Source organism: Sapajus apella, unplaced genomic scaffold, assembly GCF_009761245.1.
Source record: "Sapajus apella isolate SASKATOON/1434 unplaced genomic scaffold, GSC_monkey_1.0 scaffold84, whole genome shotgun sequence".
Classification (NCBI taxonomy): domain Eukaryota; kingdom Metazoa; phylum Chordata; class Mammalia; order Primates; family Cebidae; genus Sapajus; species Sapajus apella.
Genome location: NW_022437024.1, coordinates 673393 through 688825, shown reverse-complemented (window position 1 = coordinate 688825; position 15433 = coordinate 673393). Strand labels below are relative to the sequence as shown.

At 38.0% G+C, this 15433-nt stretch overlaps 1 protein-coding gene and 1 pseudogene across 1 annotated transcript in view; both read left to right on the top strand.

Moving 5' to 3' along the window:
• LRP6 (LDL receptor related protein 6) overlaps window positions 1–15433 on the top strand; it is a 147312-nt gene that overhangs the window by 56708 nt on the left and 75171 nt on the right. Inside the window, exon 3 of the mRNA XM_032253650.1 lies at window positions 6561–6758. Coding sequence (XP_032109541.1) covers window positions 6561–6758 — 198 coding nt within the window. The remainder of the gene's footprint in view (window positions 1–6560; window positions 6759–15433) is intronic.
• Window positions 7669–11271, top strand: LOC116533794 (annotated as a pseudogene).

Below are 15433 nucleotides of genomic sequence, written 5' to 3'. Positions count from 1 at the left end.
AATTCCTTATTATGTTGAATGACACCAGTAACACCCATTCACATTTGCAAATCTTGGGAGACATCCTTGTCCATCCTTTCTCATTCTTCATGTTGATCCAGCTCTCAACTTTTGTTGCCTTCATTAGTTCTTATTTGGAATATTTCAGTTTTCTGCCTACTTTTTTCTAGTTTCTTCTTCTTCTAGCCAGTCCCTCAATGTTATTGTCACTGGAGTCCAAGTTTATTATAGCGAGATAATAAACGTGGTATTTCTTTTATTGCCAATGTACATCACGATATGCTGCAGCTCTGTTGATCTTCTTGCTGTTTATTGAATGTATCATGACTTCATATGCCATGTCCTCTTCCTGGAACACTATTTCCTATTTTGGCGACTGCCTAAATAAAATATTTCCTTTCCCTGGTATGTTTTATTGATGACTCTTAGATCCGTTGACTTGATTGGGTGTCGCTTCTCTATACTCTCAGAGCCTCCTGTTTATACTTTTCTCGATACCCTTGCCACTCCTTGTCTACATTGCAGATTTCATAAGGGCAATAGTTTGGCCTTGCTTATTTCCATATTCCCTATATCAAGCATGGTGCTTAGCTCCTAATAGGTCCTCAAAACCTTAAGAAAATTGAACAATATTTTGGTAACTTAAAAAATATTTCTTTTTTAAATTTCCTGTGTCCTAATTGCTTTCTCAGTTACATTTGTAATGAGCTTTTTAACTTAAAAGTTAATCACATAATGAAACTGTTTAGTATTTATAGATGAAATTTATTCCTTTGTATTTTAAATAGTTGTAAAAATGAAGGCACAGCTGTAATCTTTATTTAAAAATGCTAACTTTTCATCAAGTTCCCATCTGACAAATGCCTTAGTTTTACTTACTGTAGTTGGAATCTTTATCTGAGTCTTATCCTTGAAATAACATGACTTGATTTATTTTTTAGGGTTGAACAATGAAGGGGTTATCCGTTAGCTTTGATACATAGTGATATGCAAATACTTTTATGCATTTCTAAAATCTTGTTAGGCTGACTCACTCATTTGTAACATTTTATTTCACCATAAACTAGACACTTAGTATAGTGACAGTTAGGAAACCTACCTAAATTATATTGTACAAAAAAGACAATAGCTCTTACTGCATTTTCCATCTTGATAGTGTGTGGATTGCTTCTGGTCAGCCCAGCCATCGGTGGCAACATTTCCAACTTTGTATCACGTACTCTCTAGTATATGCATGTTACACACACAGTGCAGGGTATAGGTTAGAGATATTGCAGTGACAATAACTTCTTATTTCTCTTACACTTGTTTGCTTGAAGATACTGGTAGTTTTTATTCTATGTATTAATAGAAGATGGGAGGTGGCTAATGAACTGTGCTGTGGACTTTTTAACTGTATTACTCCATCAAGATGGAAATCTCATTTGATTTGTGTATTAAAGATATCCTGAGGAGAAATCTAGTTCATATGTTATAATAGACATGCAACACAAAACTATTTCACTGTTTCTGGCTATCCCTATGCTTAGGTTATTAACTTTTTGTACTTCTTTCTCTTCTTGGAGCATTTCATGTGTCTTCCTTTACCCATTTCAGTGTGCACTGAGTTGGGGGTGAGAGAGAGGAGAAATTGAAAATGGAAAACACAAGGTTTTCGTCTTGATTTAAAAAAAAAATACGTGCAATGTGTCAGTAATTGTGATGTGGTAGTAACACCTAGTCTTTACATTTGAGTTCTTTGTAATTTTTCTACAAACCCTGATAAGTACTGTAGTATAACAAAACATGCCAAGAGCTCATAGGAGGGAATAACTTTGCCTGAATAAGCTGGGAAAGGTTCCCAAGAAAAGTTACCTTTGAATTAACTTTTTAAAATAGTCTTTGTTTCTTATTCATGTTTTAAGGAACTTTAGTGAGTTAGAATTTACATGCAAAAAATCCATATTTTTTGTTGACTGTTTAATGGTTTTTGATAAACATACCTAAGACAAATGTTCGTCACTCCACTCCAGAAGGTTGCTTTAGCCCCTTTACGGTCAATCCCTTACTCCTCCCCAGTAACTACGAATCTGGTTTTTATTACTATAGATTAGTTTTTTTGATTTTACATCTACAGCGTCATATAATGGGATCATGTATTAGGTACTCTTTTATGTGTGGCTTCTTTTGTTCAACATAATTTTAAAAAGTCATCCTTGCCATTGATAAGTAGTTCTTCTATATTGCTGAATAGTATTCCATTATGGATATATTATAGTGAATATGGATTCTGGATTCCGACCCTTCCCTGGGCTTGTTGCCGTTGTTGTGTGTGTTTGTTTAATGACTTTCCTGGATTACTTCTGTTGTCTGTTTTCTTTTTAAAATATTTATTATGCCTGGCTTTCGAGGAATTGCCCCTGTGTCACTGTTATTCATAGTGGTCAACTAATGATTGCTTAAAGGTTTTTCCCAAACACCAGCAAATTAGTGTTCCTCCATTTTCCTGTGGATCTGTTTACGGTTTGAAGAATGTCTTAAAATTTTAGGCAGTTTCAAATTTGACCCATATTCAGCCGGAGACTAGCTTGCAAATGTTCTTTTTGGTGTAGCCTTGCACATGCACACAGCCTTCCTGACTACGGAGGATGAATATCCACTTAAGGCTTTTCTTGGCAGTCTCTTTCCTAGGATCTTCCTGTTAAGATTTCTGGCTAGAGGCCGGGCGCGGTGGCTCACACTTGTAATCCCAGCACTTTGGGAGGCCGAGGCGGGTGGATCGCGAGGTCAAGAGTTCGAGACCATCCTGGACAACATGGTGAAACCCCGCCTCTACTAAAAATACAAAAATTAGGGGCCGGGCGCGGTGGCTCAAGCCTGTAATCCCAGCACTTTGGGAGGCCGAGGCGGGTGGATCACGAGGTCAAGAGATCGAGACCATCCTGGTAAACATGGTGAAACCCCGTCTCTACTAAAAATACAAAATATTAGCTGGGCATGGTGGCGCGTGCCTGTAATCCCAGCTACTCAGGAGGCTGAGGCCGGAGAATTGCCTGAACCCAGGAGGCGGAGGTTGCGGTGAGCCGAGATCGCGCCATTGCACTCCAGCCTGGGTAACATGAGTGAAACTCCGTCTCAAAAAAAAAAAAAAAGATTTCTGGCTAGTTTGCCATTTGGTTGCTTGCCCCCATCAATGTCACTTAGATAATGATCCTCCTGATGCCAGCCACTGAAAACACTCTTGTTTTCAACAACATTCCTGGGTATAGATTTTTCTATGCTTTGTTCCAAATAAGGTCAGTCACCTCTTGCAGGAAAAGATAGCTACCACTCCTTATTATCACTTAGATAATGATCCTCCTGATGCCTGCCACTGAAAACACTCTTGTTTTCAACAACATTCCTGGGTATAGATTTTTCTGTGCTTTGTTCCAAATAAGGTCAGTCACCTCTTGCAGGAAAAGATAGCTATCACTCCTTATGGGCTGCCATGTTTGCCTACAGTAGAGCATTTATGCCATAAACCTGGCAGTATAGATGGAAATAGGAACAGCCCCTAGCTGAAATACATAGTTCTTTCTTATTGATATTCAGTAGACTTTTCTTCAATAAATGGTTCTCACTTTGTTGTATGTCCTTTGATGAGTTTTTGGAGGCTTTGGTGGTTAGTTTTGACAATCTTGTCTTTTTTTCATTGCTTTTACTGGAGAGAATTTGCTGAACTCACAGAATCTATTTGGAAGACCTGGACTCTTAGGATTCTTATAAGATTTCCTCTAGTTTTTTCCCTCACTGCAGCCATTTTTTTCTCCCTCCTAAAAACACAAAGTCAGTCATTTCACCTGCAATTTTATTTTATTATTATTATTTTTTATTTAAAAAAATAGAGACAGTGTCTTGCTGTGTTGCCCAGGCTGTTCTTGAACTCCTGGACTAAGACAATCCTGCCTCAGCCTCCCAAGGTGCGAGGATTACAGGCATGAGTCACCATACCTGCTCATCACCTCCAATTTTAAAAGTCTTGAAGTGCCTTTATGTTGTTCTCAGAATAAAAATGAAAATATGGTGTGGTCTGCCTTTCTAGATACAGTTGTGTGTCGCTTAACAATAGGGACACATCATGAGAAATGTTGAGTGATTTCATCATTGTGTGAACATAGAGTGTTACACAAACCTAGATGGTACAGCCTACTATACACCTAGGCTATGTCAGATAGGTTATTGCTCCTGGGCTATGAACCTGTACAGCATGCTGCTATACTGAATGTGGTGGCAATTGTAACACATTGGTATTCGTGTATCTAAACATAGAAAATGTATAGTCACAATACAGTATGGTAGTTTTATAAGACCACCATTTTTTATATGGTTTATTGTTGACCACATTGTTATACAGCTCATGGCTACAGTTTTATTCTATTAGTCTAGTCCATATCCCTCATTCTGGATAGTATCCAACCATTGTCCTCAATTTAGGGAGCATTTTGCTTTCTATTCCTTAAGAAAAATCAAGACTCTGACCTATGACATAAACATTGACTTTAGAATTTAAGAGATGTAGGTTTGAATTTCTGTTCTTCATTTATTAGCAGTGTGACTTTGAGTGATGTGCTTACATTTCTGTTTTCTCATCAAAATGTGGTAATGAACAAATGATATTTTGTAAGGTTGCTTAAAGGCTTAAGTAAGATAATGTATGTAAAGCTATTAGCACAGCACCTTGTATCTAGAAGGATTATTTATTCCCCTACATGATACTCTCCTCTCATCATTTCTTTGAGTAAGCAGTTCTAATGAAATAGTGGAGATATCAATATGCATAAGTAGATTCATTTCAGTATTACTGTTTCACCAATTACCTAAGTAAAAGTTATGTCTGAATTTCAGTTGGGTTCAGCACATTTATTGAGTGCCTGATCTGTTTCATAGCACGTGCTCCACATTATCCTTTTTTTTTTTTTTTTTTTTTGGAGGCAGTCGTGCTCTGTTGCTCAGGCTGGATGGAGTGCAGTGACACAATCTCAGCTCACTGCAACCTTCGTCTCCTGGATTCAAGTGATTCTCCTGCCTCAGGCTCCTGAGTAGCTGGGATTATAGGCTCCTGCCACCATGCCTGGCTAATTTTTAGTAGATATGGGGTTTCACTATGTTGGCCAGGCTGGTCTTGAACTCCTGACATGAAGCGATCCACCAGCCTTGGCCTCCCAAAGTGCTAGGATTACAGATGTGATTACAGATGTGAGCCATTGCTCCTGGCCCATCATTAACTTTTGAAAATATGCTTTTAAGTGAAGTATAATGCATTAAGAGTTTTTCTTTTTTGGGATGGAGTTTTGCTCTTGTTGCCCAGGCTGGAGTGCAATGGTGCAATCTTGGCTTACTCCAACCACCGCCTCCCAGGTTCAAATGATTCTCCTGCTTCAGCCTCCTGAGTAGCTGGGATACAGGTGCCCACCACCACACCCAGCTAATTTTTTTTTTTTTTTGTATTTTTTGTAGAGATGGGGTTTCGCCATGTTGGTCAGGCTGGTCTTGAACTTCTGACCTCAGGTAATCCGCCTGCCTTGGCCTCCCAAAGTGCTGAGATTATAGGTGCCTTGGCCTCCCAAAGTGCTGGGAGTACAGGCCTGAGCCACCACACCCGGCCCAACAAAGTTTTTCTTTACATCAAGGAAAAAATTTCTTTTTCTGTAAGGAGACTATTAGACTGTTCATTTTTGATTTTGAAAAATCTTCAAACTTGTGGAATAGAAGCAAAAGTAGTAAAGCAAACTCATATATATCCTAACTGCAACACAATAAGTATATTTAGGAAATTTAACATTAGTATACTGTGACTATGTAATTTGACACTACATTAGTTTTGCCTTTCCTCCCAAATTATGTCTTCATAGCATTTTTTTCTCATGTCATCAGTCCAGGATCATATACTTACTATAGTTATCATGTCTCTTTGCTCTCCTCCAATCTAGATTGGTTCCTCAGCCTCTTTTTTTTTTTTTTTTTTTTTTTTTTTTTTTACTTTTATGACATTGATGTTGTTGAAGGTCAACTGTTGTATAGTGCCTCTCAACTTGAATCACTCTGTTTCCTCATCATTTTATTTGGCGTATGCGTTTTTGGGGGGGCAGGAATAATACGCAAGAGAGATCATATAAAAGACACTATGTTCTATAAAGGTATATCATATGAAGAGGTATATAATGCCAGTTCGTTCCCCTGTTGGTGATGTTAATTTAGAAGACTCAGTTAAGGTGGTATCCACTGACTTTATTTTCTCTAAAGTTATCACTTTCTTCTTTGTTGTTAATAAGTAATCTGTGGGGAGATACATTGCAATGGTGTAAGTATCCTTTTTACCAATACATTTTGATTCAGTAGTTTTGTATCTTTGATGGTACTTGTCTGAATCAGATATTACCAGGGTAGTTACAAATGGTAGATATTAAAATTTCAAAATACAATTTCTAAGGGTTTTAGTTTTGGTGTCCCTGAAATGAGCTTTCTTTAATAGTAATAATTACAGAGTATTTGATTGTTATCTGCTCTGTCATGGCTTTAATTATTTTTATGATGTTTAGGTTCATGTACTGGACAGACTGGGGAGAGGTGCCAAAGATAGAACGTGCTGGAATGGATGGTTCAAGTCGCTTCATTATAGTAAACAGTGAAATTTACTGGCCAAATGGACTGACTGTGGATTATGAAGAACGAAAGCTTTATTGGGCAGATGCAAAACTTAATTTCATCCACAAATCAAATCTGGATGGAACAAATCGGTAAGATTGCTTTATAAGATTTTTAAAAAATTTTTAAGAAAACTCCATGAAGCCTTGGTATAGTAAAAGGACAAGACTTAATTTTATTAAGAAATATGTTTATTTTTTACTAAGTCCCAAAGGAGAAGAATAGTCTTTTAGTTAGCTCTTTAAAAGTGCTTTAAAAGTAATTATCATCCATCTTAATGGCATTTAGAATTTACAGACTGTGTTTATCATCCATCTTAATGGCATTTAGAATTTACAGACTGTGTTTCCTCTTTTCTTATTCTGAGCTAACTTAGTTCTTCAGTGGTTCTCTACCAGGGATAGCATCTTTACTCCTTGTGTTTGGAAACGTGTGGAGAATTTTGTCTAACCCAAGGACTGGGAGCGCTACTAGTATTTTAGTTCCGGGGGTGAGGGGAGGTCCAAGGTTGCTAAACATCCTGCAGTGTGCTGGCCATCAGTACAACAAAGAGTTGTTTCACTCAGAATTACCAGTAATGCCCCCAAGTCCTGCTAATGGAATTTGTTTGATAAATCTCTGCATTAGGACAGGGTTTGGCCAACATTTTCTGTAAAGGCTGAGATAGTAAATATTTTAGGCTTATAATCTCTGGTTCAACTACTTCTGCTAGTGTTGTTTAAAAGCAGCTATAGTAATGCGTAAGGGAATAGGCATGGCTGTGTTCCAGCAAAACTTTATTTATTATGTATTTATTTATTTTAGACAGAGTCTCACTCTGTCACCCAGGCTGGAATACAGTAGTGTGATCCCAGCTCACTGTAACCTCTGTCTCCTGGGCTCAGGCGATCTTCCTGCCTCATCCTCCCCAAGTAGCTTGGGACTATAGGTGCATGCCATCATGCCTGGCTAATTTTTATATTTTTTGTAAAGATGGGGGTCTCACCATGTTGTCCAGGCAGGCCTTGATCTCCTGAGCTCCAAGTGATTCATTGGCCTCGGCCTCTCAAAGTGTTAAAGTTACAGGCATCAGCCACAGCACCTGGTGTAAAGGTTTATTTGTAAAGCACAGTCAGTCTGTGGGGTACAGTTTGCTCATCCCTGGACAAGGAGAAAACCTACTGCAAGTACCATACATTTCAGTGTTCAAGGAAGACAAAGCCTATAATACATAAACATGGAATTTCTTCTCAGATTATGTTCAGATTTTAAAAGGCATTTTATATTTGCATTCCTGTATTTTATGACAATTTTGGTTTTTGGTCACTATCTGAGACCCCACTAGATTAGAGTTTTTGATAATTGAAAGATTTTTTCAAAGTGTAAACATTTGTCAATTCTCTGAACCAGGAATAAGGAACATTTAGAAGTATTGAAAACCAGGAAAAGTTTAAAGAGTTCAGTTAAACTTTTTTGTAATCATGGAGTATTTTTTGCCTTCTTTCAAAAAAGAGTGAAATGACGTACAACAATATGGCTTAAAATAAATTTAAGTGTAAAAATGTAAGTATATGATGAATATAAAAACAAGTGTTGTTTTTTGACCTCAAATCTGGCTGTGAGGGGACTCTAGGAAGATGGATGTGGCCATGTCATAGTTTTCTCGTTTTTGTTTTCGTATTTGTTTTTAACTAAAACTAGGTAGCAAATCCAAAAACATGGATAAAATTGACTATAGCCTTAGGCATTTGAAAGTACAACTAGATAAAGGCAAACCACCAACAGTCGCAAGACCTGTGTTATCAATGTCTATGCAAGAGTAAGCAGAGAGACTTAATAGGGCATCTCCTAAGATTTGAAAGCGGAGGAACGCCAAAATAGCCACAACTATGTGCTGGACAAGATGGTGGGTTATTTTAAGAACAGCAGCTGAAATGGAAGGGTGGGAGGGGTCCCCACTCCAATATTAGGCAAGTGCAGTGTGACCATGGTAAAGACAGAAGAAGCTAGAGCAGTCTAGCCCCAATGAACTCTCAAAATGGAACTACTGAAATGAACCTGCCAGAATGCTCATTCAGGACAAAGCACCACACTGATTAAAACAAAACTGAATAGGTCAGAATAATCAAAGTTGAGCAGGATAGGAGCAGTAGAATAGAGAACAGGAGGGGAAGGAAAGAAGGTTCGGATAAGGATGGGAAGGTCAATGGCTAGTAGATCTCAGAAAGCAAGCTTACAGGTTTTTGAACATTATGTGAAAATAACAGGAGGCATAAATTCTGTGACATTAGAAAAACTACCTTGAAGTCTACTTTATTTTAAAAGTTCAGGAACACTAATTTTACATAGACAAGAGAAACAGAAAAGTGTCAAGGTGAAATCCCATTTAAAGTTATTATAAAGGAAGAAAGAAGGAGGAACAAAATAATGTCCATATAAACAAAAGCACCCCAGAAAAACGTGACCACAGAACAGATCAGTCCTCTATTATAAAATGAGCTGGAGAAGGAGGAGGCTGCCAATCACTTATAAATGACGTGGAAGCAGGACCCAAAGCCTAAATTCCAAGAGGGTGAACAAGTGCTGTGCTTTCATGAGCCTCTTCTTTATGAAGCAAAATGTGTAAAGGTTGCCATAAAGGACAAACAAGTGAAATACTTTATATATTACAGTGGTTGGAATAAAAATTGGGATTCATGGGATCCAGAGAGCAGAGTACTCAAATATATGGATGCCAATTTGCAGAAACAGCGAGAACTTCAAAAAATCAATCAGGAGTAGTATGCAGAGGGGAAGAGGAGGGGGCTGCCCCAAGGAAAGAAGACATCTGGTCTGCAACAGAAAAATTGTTGAAGTGAAAACAAAAAAGAACAAACAAAATACCTGGAAATGGAGATGGTGGCAGTAACAGTGAGATGCTTCAGTCTTCTTGGAAGAAAAGGGCCTGGGTAGATCATACTCTTGAAAATGAGGACACATTCATGAACAGAGTTGAAGCTAAAGTAAAGATTCAGAAGAGCTGAAAATTACCAGACCAAAACAGCTCTTTTATCTTTCTACCAAGAAGAATGTGGATTCTATTCTCTACGATTATGCAAATTACAAGCAATTTCCTGGAAACACAGATAATGAGTATGCTGTTAATGAAGTTGTGGCAGGGATAGTAGAATACTTCAACATTATGTTGGGCACCCAGCTACTTTACATATTTGATGGACCACAGTATGCTGAAATTCTTGCAGATCACCCTCATGCCCCCATGTCCCAGGTGTATAGAATGCCACATCTACTGATGTATGAATTGGAGGAATGTTGGCCTATACACCTCTGGATGAGAATAGCCTTGTTTTATTTTTGTTTTTGTTTTTTGAGACGGAGTCTCACTCTGTCACCAATGCTGGAGTACAGTGGTGCGATCTTGGCTCACCGCAACCTCTGCCTCCCAGGTTCAAGCAATTCTCCTGCCTCAACCTCCTGAGTAGCTGGTATTGCAGGCGCACGCCACCACACCCGGCTGATTTTTGTGTTTTTAGTAGAGATGGGGTTTCACTATGTTGGTTAGACTGATCTCGAACTCCTGGTCTCGTGATGCACCCACCTTGGCCTTCCAAAGTGCTGGGATTACAGGCATGAGCCACCGCCCCCGGCCAAGCCTTGTTTTATCACTGTATATCTTCAGTTTCCTAAAGTACCTGGCAAAAAATTCTGCAGCCTTTTTTAGTGCCGAGCTATTATGAATGGCTCCTCCTGAGTACCATCAGAACGCTGTGTGAATGGCGCCCTCACTCATTTATGTTTGGATCTCTGTAAACACATTTTTGTTCTTAGTCTTTCTCTTGTACAAATGATGTACATTGAAGATGTTATTGTATGAAAATTGATGTTTCTTTTCTGTTTGATTTTAAACAGAGAAAATAAAAGGAGTAATAGCTCCTTTTTTCTTGTCTTACCTTTTTTTTTTTTCATTTCAAAATTGCTGCCAGTGTATTCAACAGTGGAAAACAGAGGCACATGCTGTATTTTATTGCCTAGTTGACAGAGCTGCTTTTGAATGCTGCTGGTTCTATTCCTTTGACCCCTATGTACTTTTATAATATGTGTTCATGCTATATGTCAAAATGCTGTGACTCCTGTTGTCAAAAGTTCAGTTTGGTGTATAACTGAACGCACTCATCCATTTGTGCTCCTTTTTTTAATAGTGCTTAAATAGCCTGTTCTTTGCAAGTCATCCATGTTGTTCCTTAGGCATTTTATCTTTGTTCAATTTGTTGAAGAATGGTGGCTTGTTGCATGGTTTTTATATTTGTGTCTAGTGCACATTTTGACAAGACAGATGCAATATATTGTGTAGCTAGTTTTCTGGAAAAGTCAGTCTTTTAGGACTTGTTTTTCAGATCTCTAATACATTTTTTCTTGAAATTTCAAATGCATAAATGAGTCAGAAGTCATTGAAAGCAACAATATCACATGTGAAAGAACAACATAAGATTAGAAAAATTCAGAAATGATTCATGCCTGTAATCACATAACTTTGGGAGGCTGAGGCAGGTGGATCACCTGAGGTCAGGAGTTCGAGACCAGGCTGGCCAACATGGTGAAACCCCATCTCTACTAAAAATACAAAAATTTGCTGGGTATGGTGGTGCACACCTGTAATCCCAGCTACTCAGGATGCTGAGGCAGTAGAATCACTTGAATCCAGGAGGTGGCGGTTGCAGTGAGCCAAGATGCACCATTGCACTCCAGCCTAGGCGACAAGAGCAAAACTCCCTCTCAAAAAAAAAAAAAAAAATCAGAACTGTAATGATAGAAGAATTAAAAGAAAAAAAATCACTTCAGAAAAGAAAACTAGAAGAGACACAAAGTCGAATAAACCAAAAGGCCTTTAAATAGAGGTTGAAAGGAGGAAAATATTTGAAGACCAAAAAGAAATACAGAAAGACAAAGATTTGAGAGAAAATGACAAATATTGAAGATAAGCAAAGAAGAAACAACATACAGATGATAAGACTCTAAAAAGAAAAGCAAAAGAGTAGAACAGCTATGAACAACTGTAGGAAAAGTTTCTTAAAAGAAGATTTGTGACCAGGCACAATGTCTCACACCTATAATCCCAGCACTTTGGGAGGCTGACATGGCAGATCACCTGAAGTTAGGAGCTTGAGACCAACCTGGCCAACATGGTGAAACCCCGTCTCTACTAAAAATACAGTAATTAGCTAGGCGTGGTGGTAGGCGCCGATAATCCCAGCCACTCGGAAGGCTGGGGCAGGAGAATTGCTTGAATTCTGAGGAGGTGACAAAATCCGTTCACTGCAACCTCTGCCTCTTTGCCTCTTGGGCTCAAGCTATCCTACCACTTCAGCCTCCCAAGTAGCTGGGACTAGAGGTGCACACCACCACACCCGACTAATTTTTTATATTTTTAGTAGGGACGGGGTTTCACCATGTTGCCCAGCTGGTCTTGAACTCTTGGACTCAAATGATCTGCCTGCCTCCGTCTGCCAAAGTGTTGGGATTACAGGTATGAGCTACCATGCCTAGCTAGAAATTTAATTCTTACAGTAACTACAATGGTGTGGTTATAATTAATATTATTATTCTGAGACTTTATATTGTTGTATCAAGTAAGTGAGTATTAGGACATGTTATATTGCTCCTGTATATGGTAGATTCTTAGTTTGCAAGAAAGGAAATACAGATGTAATAATGTAGAGGTTAAGTAAAACTGATAATTTCATATTTTAAGTGAAAGTTACTTACTAATATGTGCTTATTAGGTATCTTATCTTTCAAAAATGTATGTACCCAACTGTGTGTGTTTGTTTCCTGACTGTGAGCACTGAAGAGGACTAGATCAGAAATGCCCATTTGGGTACCAACTGAACATTTATAGTACTGTGTGCAGTGAACTTCTGTAGCACCCAGATTGTTGGGAAAACCATTCCACCTTAAAAGAAACTAAGCCTTTCTGGCAGAATTGCTGATTCTAGGTTTTGGGCAAGAAATGTACATGATAAGCTGGAACATTGTCATACCAGATAGTAAGGAGGTTGTTAAAGACTGTTTGGGGTCATTTCAGAGAGACTGGAAAAATAACTGCAGAATTCCCACTGGCCAGAGATTGGTAGAAACCTGTGAAATGTGTTTAAATTCTTGAGTTCATAATGATATTTTAAAAAGGAATGGTTACTCTTAGATTAGGGCATGATGGGAAACAATTTATTACTTTGAATATTGATAAATACGAGAAAGAAGCAATTTATCCTGCTTTTCCTATATGAATGTACCCTGGTTAACAAAATGGTAGATATAGGAGAGCTATTTCAATTAAATAAAAAAGAAATAACAGAATTGCAATACCACCATTTTATAACTTTGGTGAACGAATGGATCTAGGCGGTGAGCATTGATGGCTACTAACATCTCAAGAAGAAAAAGAACAGACGTTATTTTCCTTCTGATGTAAGAACACACTACCACCTACTATTTTGTCAAAGAGATCAATTCAACATGAGTCTGGTCAAGTCTAACAGCTGGTCATTTGTAGGAAATACAGAGGGCAGAGAAACATTGAACTCCACCATGAGAGTACATCAGCAGATGTGGACATATAAATGAAATATCTTAGGTACTGCAACAGAGAGATCGTAAGGAAAAGACAGGCAGGAAAAGAGACTTGAACACTCTACCAAAAAAAACTTAGAACTGATCAACAAATTTGGTAAAGTTGCAGGATACAAAATCAACACAAAAAGTAGCATTTCTATACACAAACAACAAACTAGCTGAAAAAGAAGTTAAGCCAGTCTCATTTAAAACAGCTACAAAAAATTAATAAAATACCAAGGAATAAATTTAATCAAGGAAGTGAAAGACCTCTTCAGAGAAAACTATAAAACACTGATGAAAGAAGTGGAAGAAGATATATACAAATGAAAAAACATTTCATGCTCATGGGTTGGAATAATTATTATTGTAAAATAATCATACTACCCAAAGCAACCTGCAGATTCAGTGGAGTCCCCATCAAAATACCAATGACATTCTGCACAGAAATAGAAAAAAAAAATCCTAAACTTTGTATGGGACCGTAAAAGACTCTAAATAGCCAAAGCAATCCTGAACAAAAAGAACAAAGCTGGAGGCGTCATACTGACAACAGACTTCAGAATATACCACAAAGTTGTAGTAACCAAAACAGCGTGGTACTGGCATAAAAACAGAAACATAGACAAATGGAACAGAATAGAAAACCTAGAAATTAATCCATGTATCTATAGCCAATTGATTTTTGACAAAAGTGCCAAGAACATAGATTGGGGAAAGGATAGTTTTTCAATAAATGATGTTGGGGAAACTGGATTTCCACATGTGGAAGAATGTAACTAGATACCCACCTCACAAAAATCAACTCAGAATGGATCAAAGACCTAAATGTAAGACTTGAAACTATAAAACTACCAGAGGAAACCATAGGGGAAATGCTTCAGGACATTGGTCTGAGAAAAGATTTTATGAATAAGACCTCAAAAATGCAGACAACAAAAGCCAAAACAAACAAACAGATGCATTATATCGAACTAAAAGCAAAGGAAACAACAGAGTGAAAAGACAACCTACAGAATGAGAGAAAATATTTGCAAATTACTTATCTGACAAGGGATTAATATTCAGAATATACAAGGAAATCAAACAGCTTAACAGCAAAAAAAAAAAAAAAAAACGATTCGATTAAAAATGGGGAAATGATCTGAATAGACATTGTTGAAAGAAGGCATATAAATAATTGGCCACAAACATATGAAAAAACGCTCAACATCACAAATCATCCAGGAAATGCAAATTAAATTCACAGTGAAGTATCATCTCACCCCAGTTAGGATATGGCTATTACCAAAAAGACAAAAAATAATACCGTCAAGAACACACAGAAAAGGAAACTCTTATACACTTTTGGTGGGAGTATAAACTAGTAGAGCCACTATGGAGAATAGATGAAAGTTCCTCAGAAAACTACAAATAGAACTACCATATGATGCAGCAGTCCCACTACTGGGCATTTATCCGAAAGAAGGGAAATCAGTGTGTCAAGACATCTGCACCCCTATGTTTATTGCAGCACTATTCACAATAGCCAAGTTGTGGAATCAACCTAGGTGTTCAACAACACATGAATGGATAAAGACAATGTGGGTATATATACACAATGGAATACTATTCAGCCATAAAAAGAATGGAATCCTGTCATTCCTGATAATATGGATAGACCTGGAGAATATTATCTTAAGTGAAATAAGCCCAGGAACAGAAGATTAAACCATGCATGTTCTCACTCATGTGGAAGCTAAATGTTGATCTTACAAAAGTAAAGAGTAGAGGATACTAGAGGCTGGAAATAGTAGGGGGAAGGAGGAGATAACAAGAGATTTGCCAAAAAATACAAAATTACAGTGAGAAAAAGTTTGAGTGTTTTGTACCACTGTAGGATGACTGTAATTAACAGATAAAACATTATATATGCCGGGCGCGGTGGCTCAAGCCTGTAATCCCAGCACTTTGGGAGGCCGAGGCGGGTGGATCACGAGGTCAAGAGATCGAGACCATCCTGGTCAACATGGTGAAACCCCGTCTCTACTAAAAATACAAAAAAAAATTAGCTGGGCATGGTGGTGCGTGCCTGTAATCCCAGCTACTCAGGAGGCTGAGGCAGGAGAATTGCCTGAACCCAGGAGGCGGAGGTTGCAGTGAGCCGAGATTGCGCCATTGCACTCCAGCCTGGGTAACA